The 16,089-nt window shown below is 32.6% G+C and overlaps 2 protein-coding genes across 2 annotated transcripts; both read right to left on the reverse strand.

Moving 5' to 3' along the window:
- Positions 1-768: 768 nt before the first annotated feature.
- On the reverse strand, positions 769-1,692 carry LOC106001464 (olfactory receptor 4C11-like). The gene has a single exon (XM_013036556.1). The coding sequence runs from the start codon at positions 1,690-1,692 to the stop codon at positions 769-771; it is 924 nt and encodes a 307-aa protein (XP_012892010.1).
- A 6,037-nt stretch (positions 1,693-7,729) lies between these two features.
- Positions 7,730-8,653, reverse strand: LOC106001413 (olfactory receptor 4C11-like). Its single transcript, XM_013036509.1, has one exon. It carries the CDS (start codon positions 8,651-8,653, stop codon positions 7,730-7,732), a length of 924 nt encoding a protein of 307 aa, XP_012891963.1.
- Between the last annotated feature and the right edge of the window lie 7,436 nt (positions 8,654-16,089).

Genomic DNA, 16,089 nt, shown 5'->3' on the forward strand with positions numbered 1-16,089 from the left:
AGATCTTACAATATTTGACTTGAAACAAATTTCTATTTTTTTCTATGATATCAGAAAATAAGCAAAATACCACTACTTTTACTTTTTGAAATTTAGATTTGTAACATCTGTTAATTTTTGAGCTACTTCCCAGAGTCAGAATTCATTTTAGCTTGAGTATGCTAATCATAAAAACAGCTAAATATTTGAATAGAATAACAGTGTAATAAAACTTATCACAAATTTATGACATTTACAGTGATTATCAGGTATCACTAAATTTGAATATACTAGCACAAAAATTCCTGTATTTCAGAAATAAATATCTATTAAAAGTCAAACTGATAAAAATAAATCATGCAGTTTTCATACACAGATTTAGTATTTTCCAATATAAATGTTCAGGAGAAACTAATTTATTGGAATTGTTATATATAGAACTACATCATATTTAAGGATACAGTTTTGATCAAATGTGATTGCAAACACATCTTCTTACCAGGTGTGTGGAATAAGCTTTGATAATATAATATAGGCACCTTTGTGGGAAAGAAGCTCTTAAGAAAGATGATACACTTAACAGTTCAGGGAAACTACTATTTTAAAGCCAGAAACACATAGAAAGTCAGTGTCAGATTGCATTAGATAAAAATGGAAAAACATAGGCAAGTTTAGACTTTTGAAATTGCATAGTTGGGAAAAGATTTTGAGGAGGAAATTCTATTGGTACATTTTTTTCTGAGTTATTCTTGCCTTGAAATGACATTGTATCAGTCACATTTGATATTCTCACTTAGTCATGATTTTGTCATTCCATAACTTTCTCATGGCATTTTTTACTTCTGCATTTCTCAATGTGTAAATCAGTGGGTTGAGAAAGGGTGTTCCAATGGTATAAAATACTGTCACCATCTTATCTTCTGGGTATGTGGTAGGAGGACGTGTATACATGAATATACAAGGAACAAACATTAGAACAACTACAATGATGTGAGATGTACAAGTGGAGAGAGCTTTCTTCCTCCCTTCTGAACTGTGATTTCGCAGTGAATACAAGATGACAAAATATGAGATCAACAAAATCAAAAAACTGGATGAACAAATTACTCCACTGTTGAATACCAACAACAGGTTGACCACATAAGTATCTGTGCAAGCAAGTTTTAACAAAGGCTGCAAATCACAGCAATAATGGTCAATTAAATTGGGCCCACAGAAAGGCAATTTTACCAACAAGACAATCTGAGAAGTGGCATGTATGAAAGACCCTATCCAGGCAAACACAGTCAAGATGAGACACACCTGCCTTCTCATGATGGTTGGGTAGCGCAAGGGCTTACAGATGGCCACATAGCGATCAGCAGCCATGAAGATAAGGATAAAGACCTCCATGCAACCAAATAGATGCAGGGCAAAGACCTGGGTCATGCACTCGTTGTATGAGATGGTTTTTTTTGCAGAAAGTGAATCCACAATGAGCCTGGGAGCTATGGATGTGGAGAAGCAGAAATCAACAAGGGACAAATAAAACAGGAAGAAGTACATGGGGCTGCTGAGCGTCCTGCTGAACTTGATGGTCACCATGATGAGTGTATTCCCCACGAAGGTGCTTCCATAGAAAGTTAAGAAGATAAAAAACACAAGTTTTTGTTTTGGGGCGTCCTGTGTCAGCCCTAACAGTATAAATACAGTCACATTGCTGTTATTAGGCATTATTTCTGTTGATGTGGGGAATTCACAACTTACCAAAAAAATCTGTGAAATGCAAAGGAAGAATATAAAATCACTACTGAACTATGGCAGTTGAATCGATGTTCTTAGTCATGAAATTAACTTCCCAGCAGTTATCAAATTATGATTGTTTTATTTTTAACCAATATACTCAATTTATTATCATTCAATGCAATTTGTAGGCTGTATATAAAGGTAATTAAAGAGCAAACAGTTCTTTAAAAAATTACACATAAAAGACAAGCTCATGCCTGTAATCCGAGCTATTCAGGAGGCTGAGATCTAAGGATTGCTGTTCAAAGCCAGCCTGGGCAAGAAAGTCCGTGAGGTTCGTATCTCCAATTAACCACCAGAAGACCGGAAGTGGCTCTGTGGCTCAAAAGGAGAGTTCTTGCCTTGAGCTGAAAAGCTGAGGGATAGTGCCCAGGCCCAGAGTTGAAGCCCCACGACTGACAAAAAAAAAAAAAGACATCTTAGGAGGAAATAACTTTTTTAGTTTTAAGAAAGGATCTTATTAATAATAGGATAGTATGATGAATACATGGAGAAGTTGTCTGTCTGGCTTAATGTAATATGCTTTGTCATTATTTGCACAGGTGATAATTATGCTCTACATAATATTTGAGATACATACTCTGAATATGGCAATGAAATCACTAAAACATCAGCAATTATTGTCTTTAATGAAATCGAGCTGTTCAGTCTCAGACACACAAATAAAGAGTGAGCAAAAATGGCAGGGATTGTGACAAAAAATAGTGAATATTCTTCACTTCAGCAATGAAGAACAACTTAGTCTTTCCAGTCCAGAATTAACGTTAGCTGCTATATTGTCAAATTTTATATCCTTTAAATTTGCTCTTCATTGAATTCTTTCTGTATTCTTCAAATTTTCATGCAAATTAAGCAGCGATGACATCATGAAAGAAAAGTGGAGAATAAATGATATAAATCAGAAAAAGATCTTCAAATGAAAGATTTGCATGGAAACACCAGGGCTTAGAAAATAATCTCTGCATAGGGGGAAGAAGGCTACGCACTGACACAGTGGGGTAAAGCGTGAATCAATGCAAATGTGATACTCACTAGATAGTATGTTTGAAATGAACTCTAGAACTTGGGGGCAGGATGGGTGGGGCAGGGGAACAACTGGGAGAAAATGAGGGAGAAGGCGACACCGTTCAAAATGAAGCATACTCAATACCTGACTATGTAACAGTAAAACCTGAGTATCATGTTTACAATAAAACTTCAAATAATAAAACCAAAATAATCTCTGCATTTTCAGTCACAACTGACACTTTCAGTCTGATTCTCACTGTATATTTGTAAATATCTGTTAACAGTTAACAATGGAAGAGAAATATAGACAGAGAATTGATACTAACTTGGTTTGTTTAATCTATAAAATATTTTCTTCTCCACACAACTTAATGTATATTCATATTTTAAGTTAATATACTTAATTATTCATCATGCATATATTTAATAAACATTTATGTATTAATAAATACAAATTAATATAAATAACAGTATATCATGTATCAATAAATAACCTAAGTATATTTAGATAAATATTAATAACTATATATAAATAATATTAATTTTTTAAAAAACAGTTACATTAATATACTTACTAAATACAAACAACATATATTTCAAACCAAATATCTATCAATAAAATTTTAATATTAATAACTATTATATTTAAGTTTATTGACTATAAATGTAAACATAAATAATGTTTATGGTTTTTATTAAATATTATATTTAATTTTGGAAATATATTTATATTTGTTAAATATAGCATTACATATTTAAATACATGTCTTATATGTAATATTATATATATTTATATGGTAAATTTATAAAAATAAGTATATATGAGTTAAATTTTCACAATCTATTTAGAAAGCACACTGCCAAGGAAAGCATTATTTCTTGAAATATAAACATATGTCACAGCAAGACACATATTACCAAAGAGATGAACAAATAATTGATTTTTCAAAGGTATTCATCCCTTTATCAAGATGATAAAACATATGCGGATTTGTTTGGTTTTAGTTATAGTTACATTTAAATTAATGTTGGAGTTGTGTAAGTTTTGAGCCTTTGATATTTGTAGCACAATTTTTCTAGTAAACGTCTTTAAACAAAGTCACTGAGGAATGTGTGTGAATGTCAGAGACATATGTTTAGATGGGCGTTCAAGTGCCTGCGATTTCTAAGGGAGTGATTGGAAAAAGACACGGTACAAAACTGCTTGAAGACATTGGTGCAGAGATTGAATTTCTCATACTTGTGGCCAAGACAGGCACTAAAACCATTGCTGCAGTCCTTTGAATGATAGAAAAAAACAGGGGAAATGTTTAACTTCCATCAGAGTAAAACAAACAAACAAACATAAAGCTATAGTATTTAAAAAAATGTTCATATGTACTGGTATGTTGAATATCTTAGGATGACTTTTTCACTAAAAATGAAGTGTGTGCTATATACTTATATACACATATAATTTTATATATTAATTTCTTTTGAAAGCTATTTATAAATGCATAGTATGTATACTATGCGAGAGGACATTTTACAATCTGGACTTTCTATTTGGAAGATTCATGTCTTTTAAAATTACTCAATTTATCAACATTAGAAAGAATGTTACACTAAATTAAAAATGAAGATTTAAAAAGTCTTAGCTTAGAAGACTGGAATTCACATTGTTAGTCCATTATTTCAGATCCAGAGGCTTGAGTAAGATGGAGCGTACACTGTTGATTAAGTGGTAGAACTTGATCATCTTTGAATACAGAATGGACCACTCTAACAGGAAGTTCTGGTACACTGGCTTAATTGAATATTTCCAGCATGAGTTCTTTCAGGATACAAATGTAAAAAACACTTAAAGTTTCACGAATAAGTAATAGAAAAAGGATCTATTCCAGTTTCCACATGTATTTATATGCATATGCTACTATGAACAGATAGATATATGAAGGCAAAAATGTTGACACATTCTTTATGAATGTGTTATTGACATAAGGCAATATGACAGCCTTAAAAGATTACAGATAGATTACAGAGAGATACTTCCATAGTATCGTGAATATGGCTGGCACTGAGACAGAGGGATGTCTGAGTCCTATTATATTCATGACAGCATCACCATTGCTGAAGAGAAATTCCTGGACAATTTCAGAGTGGTGACATTTCTATTGAATTAACTTTATGATCTAATGGTGCTTAGATAAAATTTCTAACCATGCTTACCTTGTAAAGTTGTTAGCATTAGGAAATACCATGCATATCTTGATTGTCATCTTCTCTTTCTGCGTTGTAAATGTTTTTGGAAAGTTCCTATTTTTCTCCACATGCCTGACATACTGTAGGAACTGGCTGTGCTATTATTATTCTGCAAGTATGAGACATGGTGACGTTAATAGAAATCTTACCAGCTTTGGTAAGAAATGGAAGAAGTTAAGTGTGTTCTGTCTCCTTCTTTTCTTCATAAATAACCTGGCAGCCACTGACTCTAATAAGATTTTTTTAAAGTGCTTCTCATTATGTCTAATGATTCTGAAATGAGGATCTATTGAATCTTTTGGTTCCAGAATCATTCGATATTTTCTCAAACCACTCCTTGCACAGGATTTTAACTTGCATATTCTCACTTCTTTATTCCCCAATGATATATTTAACAAGAATGATGTAAATCATAGGTGTCTAGGAAACTCATTCCCTAAAGGATCTCTTCCCTTCCAATTGAGAAACAGCAGTCAGATGAGGTAAAGTATGTACTCTGCAATTTGTCCTCTATTACTCAAACACAATGGGATATTATTTTAATTAATATTGCCATTTAAGGTAATAAATGCCATTTTGTCTAGAATAAATTAAAAACAATTTAGCAACTTTGTTTCTAATACCATTCTCTAATGAAATTATCATAGAGGAAATTTTAATTTTTTAGTAGGTGTAGGCTAAAATTGTACAAGAAGAATGCCCTGTGTGGTACAAAGGAAGAGAGTGACAGAATTCACACAGCACACACACACACACAATGATTAGTTTATCTACTGTAGACATGGATCAATTGAAAGACCATAGGCTGGCCAAATATAAAAAGAACGTAAACATCTCAATAATCAACATCAGTAAATATAACTAAAAGTACTGGAATTTTATAACACACAAACACATACATTGATATTTCAATGTGTGTGTATGTGTACCAAAGACTATACAGTCATCAGTAACGTAATTAAAATGGATGGTTAGGGAAAAATAAAGAAAAACTTTTTGGGTATATATTTCAAAATTATTTTTCTGGATGTTCTCTTGAAGACTGATAATTTAACTTATTTTTAGGTGTGGTTGACACAGTATGACATGCAAGATGGAGAGACAGCAGTGGGAAATAAGATTCTAGCAAGGGTTTTGCTATGAGGCTACCGCGTATGCCTTGACATAGAAGAAATTAATGACTATTCAATTCTTTGAACTTTTTCAAAGTTTTATGCTAATATTGAGAAAAATGCCTAAAACAGCACAACCAAAGACTTCAGAAAAATCTATCTAAACTCCAGAGAGCTAGCAAAATCAATCAAAATGGGAAACAATGAAGTAATTGTCACTGTCAATGTATGCAAAGAAAATGGTATTAGTAAATCAGTGTGCTGTCCTGCATAAAGCTGTAGAGAGAATTAGGAAATGAATTAAAAATTTGTGGGTAAATCATAAATTGCAGTAATCAATTTGACAAATGTATCATATTAATTTGAGATGATAAGTTGGGAAACTAATTGAGAGTATATGGGAAATCTTTGGAATCTTTTCACAACATTCCTGAAAATATAGATCTATTTGAAAATAAATTTTAAATGATAAAGAAAAATGTAACATTATGTATAAAATTTGATTTAGTTTATTGGATACTCAGGAGTTTTAATTTGCATCTAAATTTTATCTAACATTTTATCTAATTGTTGGCATGTATGCCACTTATTAAAACATAGTATTTTAGTATTATTCAATCTTCTATTACCACTATTTCTGGTTAATTTAATTGATGGGCCAATTTATAAGAATGCAATTTATCATTCTTTTGATTTTTATACATATAGAACATTGCATGACAACAATTTACATTGTGTTAGTCATCATCCTTGTCCATTGACAAAAATCTTTCAATTTCAAATGTTGAAACTCTTTATCCATTAAATAACCCACGATTGTACCTCACTCCAGTCACTGAGCCATAATTCTACAGCAACTGTCTATGTATCTGAATAGTCAAGAATCCTCAAATCTGCTTTCAATCAGCAAATGTGCACTCCAGTTTTGTGTCATTTCATGGCCTCCCAGTTCACCAGTGTTTTAATATTTCCTGAGTTTTGAAACTGAGTGTTATTTCAGCATGATTTACCATAGCTCTGATCTGGACTCAACGCAGATGCCCTTCACTAGTTGTATGAATCAAGAAAATGTGGTATGTGTATATATACAATGGAACTCTACGCTTATAACCAGAAAGAATCCCACAGTTTTAATACACACATTTAGGATTTTATAGTAGAAATGATCAAGAAAAACAAATTTATTGGAAACATATTATATAAAGAAATAGAACCAAGTCATACTTAGAGTTTTGAGCAAATGTGAATGCATACATATCTTTATTCTTATAAAACAGGTATAGGGAATAAGCTGTGATTATATAATACAAGTAGCTATGTGGGAAATAAGCTCTGGAAACGGACACATTTAACAATTCAGGAAACTAGTCTTTTAAAGTCAAGAGCAAAGAGAAAAGGAAATACAATCAAATTATATTAGATGAGAATGAAAACATGTAAGCAAGATTATACCTTTGAAACTGTATAGTTGGGAAAAGATTCAGAGGAGAACTATTATTGGTACAAACTTTTCTGAATTAATCTTGCTTCCTCATGAAATGTTAAGCACTCAGATACTTTCTGTGTTGTATCACAATATTTACAGAAAAACACATTTGATATTCTCACCTAGTCATGATTTTATCACTCCATAACTTTCTCATGGCATTTTTCACTTCTGCATTCCTCAGTGTGTAAATCAGTGGGTTGAGAAAGGGTGTTCCAATGGTATAAAATACTGTGACCATCTTGTCTGCTGGGTATGTGGTAGGAGGACGTGTATACATGAATATGCAAGGTACAAACATTAGTACAACTACAATGATGTGAGATGTGCAGGTGGAGAGAGCTTTCTTCCTCCCTTCTGCACTGTGGTTTCGCAGTGAATACAAGATGACAACATATGAGATCAACAAAATCAAGAAACTGGTTGAACAAATTACCCCACTGTTGGACACCAACAACAGGTTGGTCATGTAAGTGTCCATGCAAGCAAGTTTCAACAAAGGCTGCAAATCACAGCAATAATGGTCAATTAAATTGGGTCCACAGAAGGGCAATTTTACCAGCAAGACAATCTGGGCAGTGGCATGTATAAAAGACCCTATCCAGGCAAACACAATTAAGATGAGACACACCTGCCTTCTCATGATGGTTGGGTAGCGCAAGGGCTTACAGATGGCCACATAGCGATCAGCAGCCATGATGATGAGGATAAAGATCTCCATGCAACCAAATAGATGCAGGGCAAAGACCTGGGTCATGCACTCGTTGTAAGAGATGATTTTCTTTGTGGAGAGGGAATCCACAATGAGCCTGGGAGCTATGGATGTGGAGAAGCAGAAATCAACAAGGGACAAATAAAATAGAAAGAAGTACATGGGGCTGCCGAGCGTCCTGCTGAACTTGATGGTTACCATGATGAGCGTATTCCCCACGACCGTGCCTCCAAAGAAAATTAAGAAGATGAAAAACACAAGTTTTTGTTTCTGAGGATCCTGTGTCAGCCCTAGCAGTATAAATATAGTTACACTGCTGTTATTAGGCATCATTTCGGTTGATGTGGAGAAATCACAGCTTATAAAAATAACAATCTGCAAAGGAGCAAAGGAAAAATATAAAATGACTACTGAATTGTGTCAGTTGAACCTATGTTCTCAGTCATGAAATTAAGCTTCCTGCAGGTTAACATGACTGTTTTATTTTTCCAAATTCATCCATTTAATATCAATCAATACAATTTGATGATTATGGTTAAAAGTAATGTCAGAGTAACAGATCTTTAAACTAAGTATTATTTTAGTTGGTTTCCTAGGAGGTAATAAAGATTCTTAGTTTTAAGCAAGGATCTATCATTAGTGATAGGATAGCATTATGAATACACTGAGAAATCTTGTGTATAATTTAATTTAATATGCTCTGACAACATTTGAACAGTTTGGCAATTATGCTATAAGCAAGAAATGAGATGCATATTTTGAATACTGTATTGCAATTGCTTACACAACAGAGATTACTATAGTTAATGAAATTTAGATGTGCACTCTCAGATAAACACAGAGTGAGTAAAAGTGGCAGATTGTGACAAAAATAAAGAGTATTCCTCATTTCAAAAATGAAGTAAAACCTAGTCTGTCCAGTCCAGAATTAAGGGTAATTTCTAAGTTGGCAAATTTATATTTTTTGAATTTGCCTCTCCATTTCATTAGTTCTATAATCCTCTACAAATTTTCGTGTAAATCAAGCAGGCAGTGATGACAACATGAAAAGAAAGTGGAGAATAAAGAAAATAAACCAGAAAAAACTTTCATAAAAAATATTTACTATGAAACACCAAGACCTTAGAAAATAATCTCTATATTTTCAGTAACATCAGACACTTTCAGCCTAATTGTCACTGTGTGTATTTGTAAATATGTGCATAGATATCAATTAAATAGATACATAAAATGACAATTGATATTAACTTCCTTTGTTAAGTCTATGAAATGTTTTTACCACACAATATGCATATTATATTCAATTTTATGTATTTCCATATATTTTACATATAATTTATCATTCATCTTAAATATTTTATGGACATATTTAATAAAAATTTATGCATTAATTAATGCACACTAGTATAATTAACATATTTACTTGTATTTATTAATAAATAAGATAATAAGCATACTTATAAAATTCTAATAAATATAAAAGTAGATAAAAATTTATTAAAATATTCACACAAATATATTTATTAAATACAAACAATATATTTCAAACCATTTATTAATATAACTTTAATATTATTACTGTATTTATTTTATTGAATGTACATATAAATATTGTTCAATAATAATCTTTTATTTTAATATTATATTTATAGTTAATAAGTAACTTTATATGTTAAATATATTCATACATATATGATATACATTCTATCTTCTATATTATACAATCAATTTATATATAAGTTAATGTATATACGTAGTCAAAATTTCAGAATATTACACTGCAGATGAAAGCATTCCTTTTTGAAATACAAACATGTTTCACAGACAAGCTAAGTATTTCCAGAAAGATGAACAAATGATAATTAATTTTGAAAGGTATGCCTCTTTTTATTGAAAAGACCAAGAATATACAGATTTGACTTCACTTATAGTTACATAGAATTAATACTGGAGTTGTGTAAGTTTTTTACCTTTGATAGTTGTAGCACAATTTTTCTAGTAAACATCTTTAACAAAGACACTTAGGAATGTGATAGAATGTCAGTTACACATTTAGTTCACATGGATGCTCAGGTGCCTGCAATCTCTAAGGGAGTGAGTGTAAAAAGACACCGGTTCAGAGATTGAATTAAATTCAATCAGACCATTGCTGCAACCCTTTCAGTAGTATCAAAAGACATGAAGGAAGTTCAACTTTCAATACTGTAAAAACAAAGAAACAAACAAAAACTATGCAGTGGTCTGTTGCATGTGCTTTATGCAATTGTCTCTAAATATATTAGACATTGAAATACAAATTTGAATTTTTATGGTTAGCATGACATTTGTCAACATTTGTGTGTGTTGCACTAAATTACAAAGATTTAAAACATCTTACTGTAGAAGAGTAAGCTTCACATTGTCATATCACTGAGCCATCACTACTGTCACCTGCGTAGATGGCAGTATGTTGACACAGTTGAGCCATTATTTCAGATGCAGAGTATTGAGTAATTTGGAGAGACACTGTAGATCAAGTGGTAGGACTCAGTAATCTTTGAATACAGAATGCACTACACTAACAGAAAGTACAGGTACACTGGCTCAACTGAATATTTCCAGAATGAATTCTCTCCACATACAAATGTTTAAAAAATAAGTTTCACAAATAAGTATTAGAAAAATAATCTATTCTAGTATCTATATGTATTTATATGCATAAATTACTATGGACAGGAAGATATAGGAAGGTAAAAATACTGACACTTTCTTTATGAACGTGTTACTGACATAAGGTACCATGACAACATTCACAGTGCAGATCAGCTCAGATTAACCCTGTTCCATAGTATTGTGGATCTGGCTAGCACTGAGGAAAAGGATGTCTGAGTCCAATAATATTCATGGCTGCATCACTATTGCTGAAGAGAAATTCCTGGACAATTTCAGAGTGGTGACATTTCTATTGATTTAACTTTAAAATGAACTAATGGTGTTTACATAAAATATCTAACAGTGCTTACCTTGTAATGTCGTGAACATTAGGAAAGACCATGCATATCTTGATTGCCATCTTCTCTTTCTGGATTGTAAACCATTTGAGGAAAGTCCCTATTCTTCTACACATGCCTGATCAATTCCTACATCACTGCAGGAATTGGTTGTGCTATTTCTATTCTGCAAATATAAGACATGGTAACACTAGTAGAAATCTTACTAGCTTTGGTAAGAAATGGAGGAGTTTAATGTGTTCTGTTTCCTTCCTTTATTCATAAATAACTTAACTTACTGACATGAGAATTTTAAAAGAGCTTCTAAAATTTTAAAAGTGCTTCCTATTAATATCTCATTATTCTGAAATTAGGATTTCTTGTATATCCCTGAGAAATGTATGTTTTCACTTGGTTCTAAAGTCATTTGATATTTTCTCAAACCACTGCTTGCACAGGATTTTAGCTTGCATTTTCTCCATTCTTTATTCCCTGGTGATATATTTAACAAGAATTATGTAATACATAGGTGTCTGGGAAACTCATTCCTTAAAGTGTCTCTTCCCTCCCAGTTGAGAAACAGGAGCCAGATGAGGTAAAGGACTTAATCTGAAATTTGTGTTCTATTATACATAAAAGTGGAATAGTATTTGCATTGAAATGTCATTTAGGATAAATGGCATTGAAATGCCATTTTTGTCTAGAATAAATAAAAACAATTTATCACCCACACCTTTGTCTTTAATACTACTCTCTAATAAAATGAACATAGAAGCAATGTTTATTTCCCAGTAGATCTAGGCTGAGAATACACCAGAAAGTGAGTGACAGAATTCACGCAGCACGCAGACAGTGATGTGTTTATTTACTATAGACATGGGCCAGTTGAAAGAATATAAGATGGCCAAATATATGAAAAATGTATCATTTGAGTGAACAACATAACAGTAAAGATACCCAAAAGCACAGTAATTTTATAACACACACATATACATATTGATATATCAATGTGTGTATATGCATACCAAAGAATAAATGGTCATCAATAATTTAATAAAAATGTATGGCTAAGGGAGAAAAACAAAATAAAACAAGTTGCTGGGGATAAACTTCAAAATTATTTTTATGTAATTATTTTTATGTATTTTTAATGTAATCTCAAAGAATTATAATTTGTGTTTCTTGTTGATAAGTGTGTTTGACACAGTATGACATGCAGGAGTGAATGATAGTACGAGGGAAATGTGACAAACACTCCTTCAATCAAGTGACGGAAAACTCCAGCCAGCCTGTTCATATGAGATTACCATGTGCCCATTGGCATGAAAGGATGATCAGGATATTTCAGCCCTTGAACATTTACAGAGTTTTCTGCTACTCTGGAGAAAAATAGTAAGAGAAAAAGCACAACTGAAGACTTCAGAGAAGTCTGTAGCTTGAAGTCCAGAAAGCTGCCCGAGTCATTCAAAATGGGAAACTAACTAGCAATTGCCACTGTCCATTATGGCCACTTTTGTTGAATTTCAGTTGTGGACCAATTTGTAGGGACAAAATTTGTTACTCTTACTGTTTTTATGGGTGTCGTACATTGTCTGTCTCCGTCACACTGGTTAACAAACATTGACCTTTCCAATTTGCAGGAATCCTATATTTTCAAATTCAGAAAATCTTCATCCATTATACAACAACTCACTCTAGTCCTATAACCATGTTATTCTGCAATTGTCTATGACGTTGAGTCGTCAAGGTATCTCAGAAAAGCTGAGCCGCTCAGCATGTGTGCACTCCAGTTTTGTGTCACTTCATGGCCTCAAAGTTCACCAGCATGTCCCTATTGCCTGAGTTTTGACACTGAATAATATTCTAGGCAATTCATGTCCTACATTTGGGTTATAAATTCATTTGTTGATGAATGTTTGGTTTGAATAGCCAAGAGGGTAGAAATGCCTGTTCAAATACAAATTGTCATGCATTTTGAGTGTATGTTAGGAATGATCTCTTTTATATGGTGATTGCATATTGCATTGTTGAAGCAGGTGATTCCATTGTTGTTAGAAACTGAACCATTTATATGTACCATGAGCCTTCCTCATCATCACTAGTTTTGATTTGAAATATTTTTACCTATTTATTTTATTATTATCTTTAAGTAATTGGAAAAGTAAAATGTCATTTAATAAAAGAGTATATAAACAGTGCATCTTGGTCTGTTTCACCCCTTAGACTCACACCATACTTTACAGTTAGTTCTTAATTTTTTGGTATATGCAATGCATTCTTCACTGCATTGTTAGCCCCTCCCCACCATCCTGTTTATCCCTCTCTCCTTGCCCCATTATTTGATTCAATATTGATTTAGTCTTTCTAAACGTTCGTACTATTTGAGCTTTCCATAGCATTGGTTATAATTCCTTTAATTCATTTGGAGTTGCTTGCGTACCTCCTAATGAGCATAAGTTTCTATGTGATTAAAACAGGTTGCCATTCATAGTAATTGTGATGAAGATTCACAATAAAATGTCACATTACTCCTGCTGTAATATCTACAATTTACAAAACGTTTGCACCTAGAGACAACCTGTTTTAATTTCATAGAAACCTAACTCAAATTGTGGATGAGTATATCTACCTTTATGAATAAAAGCATACATTATATGTAATACATTTCATTGTCATTAGGTCCTTTTGTAGTCATTATTTTTTAAAAAATATTTTTGTCTTCTACCTCCTATGATAGGTTTTAAATGAACACCACCTGATATAGTACTATAATATTTTAGAATTTTACTGTGGCTTTTTTGTGGGGGAAGGATGCCTGGTGATTGAATTCAGGGCCTGGATGCTTGTTTTTCTTTTCTCAAGGCTAGCACTCTACCACTTGAGCCACAGCTCTAATTTTGGCTTTTTTGGTATTTAATTGAAGATAATGGACTTATTGGCTTCCCTGCCTGGGCTGAATCAAACAGTGATGCTCAGACCTCAGACTCCTGAGTACCTAGGATTTATGTTACCACTGACCAAATTTTAAATTGAGTTTTAGTAGTGAATTTAATACTTCAATTTTATTTGTATCATGGTATATCTTGAAAGAGTCTCAGGCCAACAGTACTGCTGGCACTGCAGTTTGAGCTAAATGCTTCCTATGGTAAGCAGCCAAAATCATATATCCCTTCATATATCTGAAATCATTTATCTCTTCATATATTCTTTTATCTATATGCTATTATATCCAAAATCATATATTCATTCATAGATCCAATAATATATCTATTCATATATCCATTTGAAAGAGAGAAGAGCTAAATGCTTGCATCAGAGTTATATCTCATGTCTTCCCCCTCATGTGAAGGTCTGAACAAGAGCACTATGATAAATTAGTGATACCAATCAGATTGATTGTCACAAATGTCATTCAGTCTTCAATACCGCCAGTCATTTCAGATGTAACTTGACACTATCTCCTTATCTGTTACATTTCTCAACTAATTTTTTTCTTTCTAGCAACTGGCATCATTTCTAAAATAATAATCCATGCTTTCTTTTGCCTCACAATCTATGATTGGGCTAGCAATATTCTGTGATATTTCTCTGCATACACATGCATAAAACTAGGTTTGTGAATTTTTAAAATATTTATTTGTACTAAGTGTACAGAGGGCTTTCAATTACCAAAGTTAGGTAATGAGTCCATTTTTCCCCCTCAGTTCAGTTTCTACATACCGAATATTAAATATTATAAATCAGTATATACTTAAGACACTTTCACCTCGATGTATTGTACCATTCACAATAGCCAAGAATAGAAACTGCCCAAATACTCTACAATGAAAGAATGGATCAAAAAATGTGACATATACATACAATGGAATTTTGCTCATCTTTTTGAAAACAATGATAATATGTTGTAGGCAGGGAACTCAAAACAACATTGAGATTCTACCTCACCCTAGTTAGAATGGCCATTACCAAGAGAACTAATAACAGATGCATGTGGGGATGTGGCCATAAGAGAACAGTACTACTCTGTTGGTGGGAATAAAAACTTGTTCAACAACTCTGGCTAGTAGTATGGAGGTTCTTCAAAAGTCTAACCATAGAACTCCCCTATGACCCAGTAATCCCACTCCTGGTCATTTACCCAAATGACCACAAACAAGGCCACACTAAAGCTACCAACACAACTTTGTTGATTGCAACATTATTTATCATAGCTAAGATATAGATTCAACCCAGATGTCCCTCCGTAGATGAACAGATCAAGAACATGTGGTATATATACACAAAGGAATTCTATGATTCCATCAGAAAGAATCCTGCAGCTTTAACACACAGATTTAATATTTATAGCAGAAATGAACATTAGGTAATTTGTTGGAAATGTTATATGAAGAATTAGAGAGAACTACATTGTATTTAAAGTATACTTACAGTTTTGAATAAATGTGATTGCAAATATATTTCTCTCCTTATCAAAGAGGTATATAGAACAAAAATGATGTACAATGTAGGTAACTGTGACAGAAATAAGCTCTCAGGTAAAATGACACACTTTACAGTTCAGGGAAACTACTATTTTAAAGCCAGAAACACATAAAAAGGGAAAGAAAATCAAATTACATTAGATGAGAATGAAAACATGTAGGCAAGATTATACCTTTGAAACTGCATAGTTGGGAAAAGATTCAGAGGAGAACTATTATTTGTACAAACTTTTCTGAATTAATCTTGCTTCCTCATGAAATGTTAAGCACTCAGATACTTTCTGTGTTGTATCACAATATTTACAGAAAAACACAT

The sequence above is a fragment of the Dipodomys ordii genome, unplaced genomic scaffold (assembly GCF_000151885.1).
Source record: "Dipodomys ordii isolate 6190 unplaced genomic scaffold, Dord_2.0 Scaffold298, whole genome shotgun sequence".
Lineage (NCBI taxonomy): Eukaryota > Metazoa > Chordata > Mammalia > Rodentia > Heteromyidae > Dipodomys > Dipodomys ordii.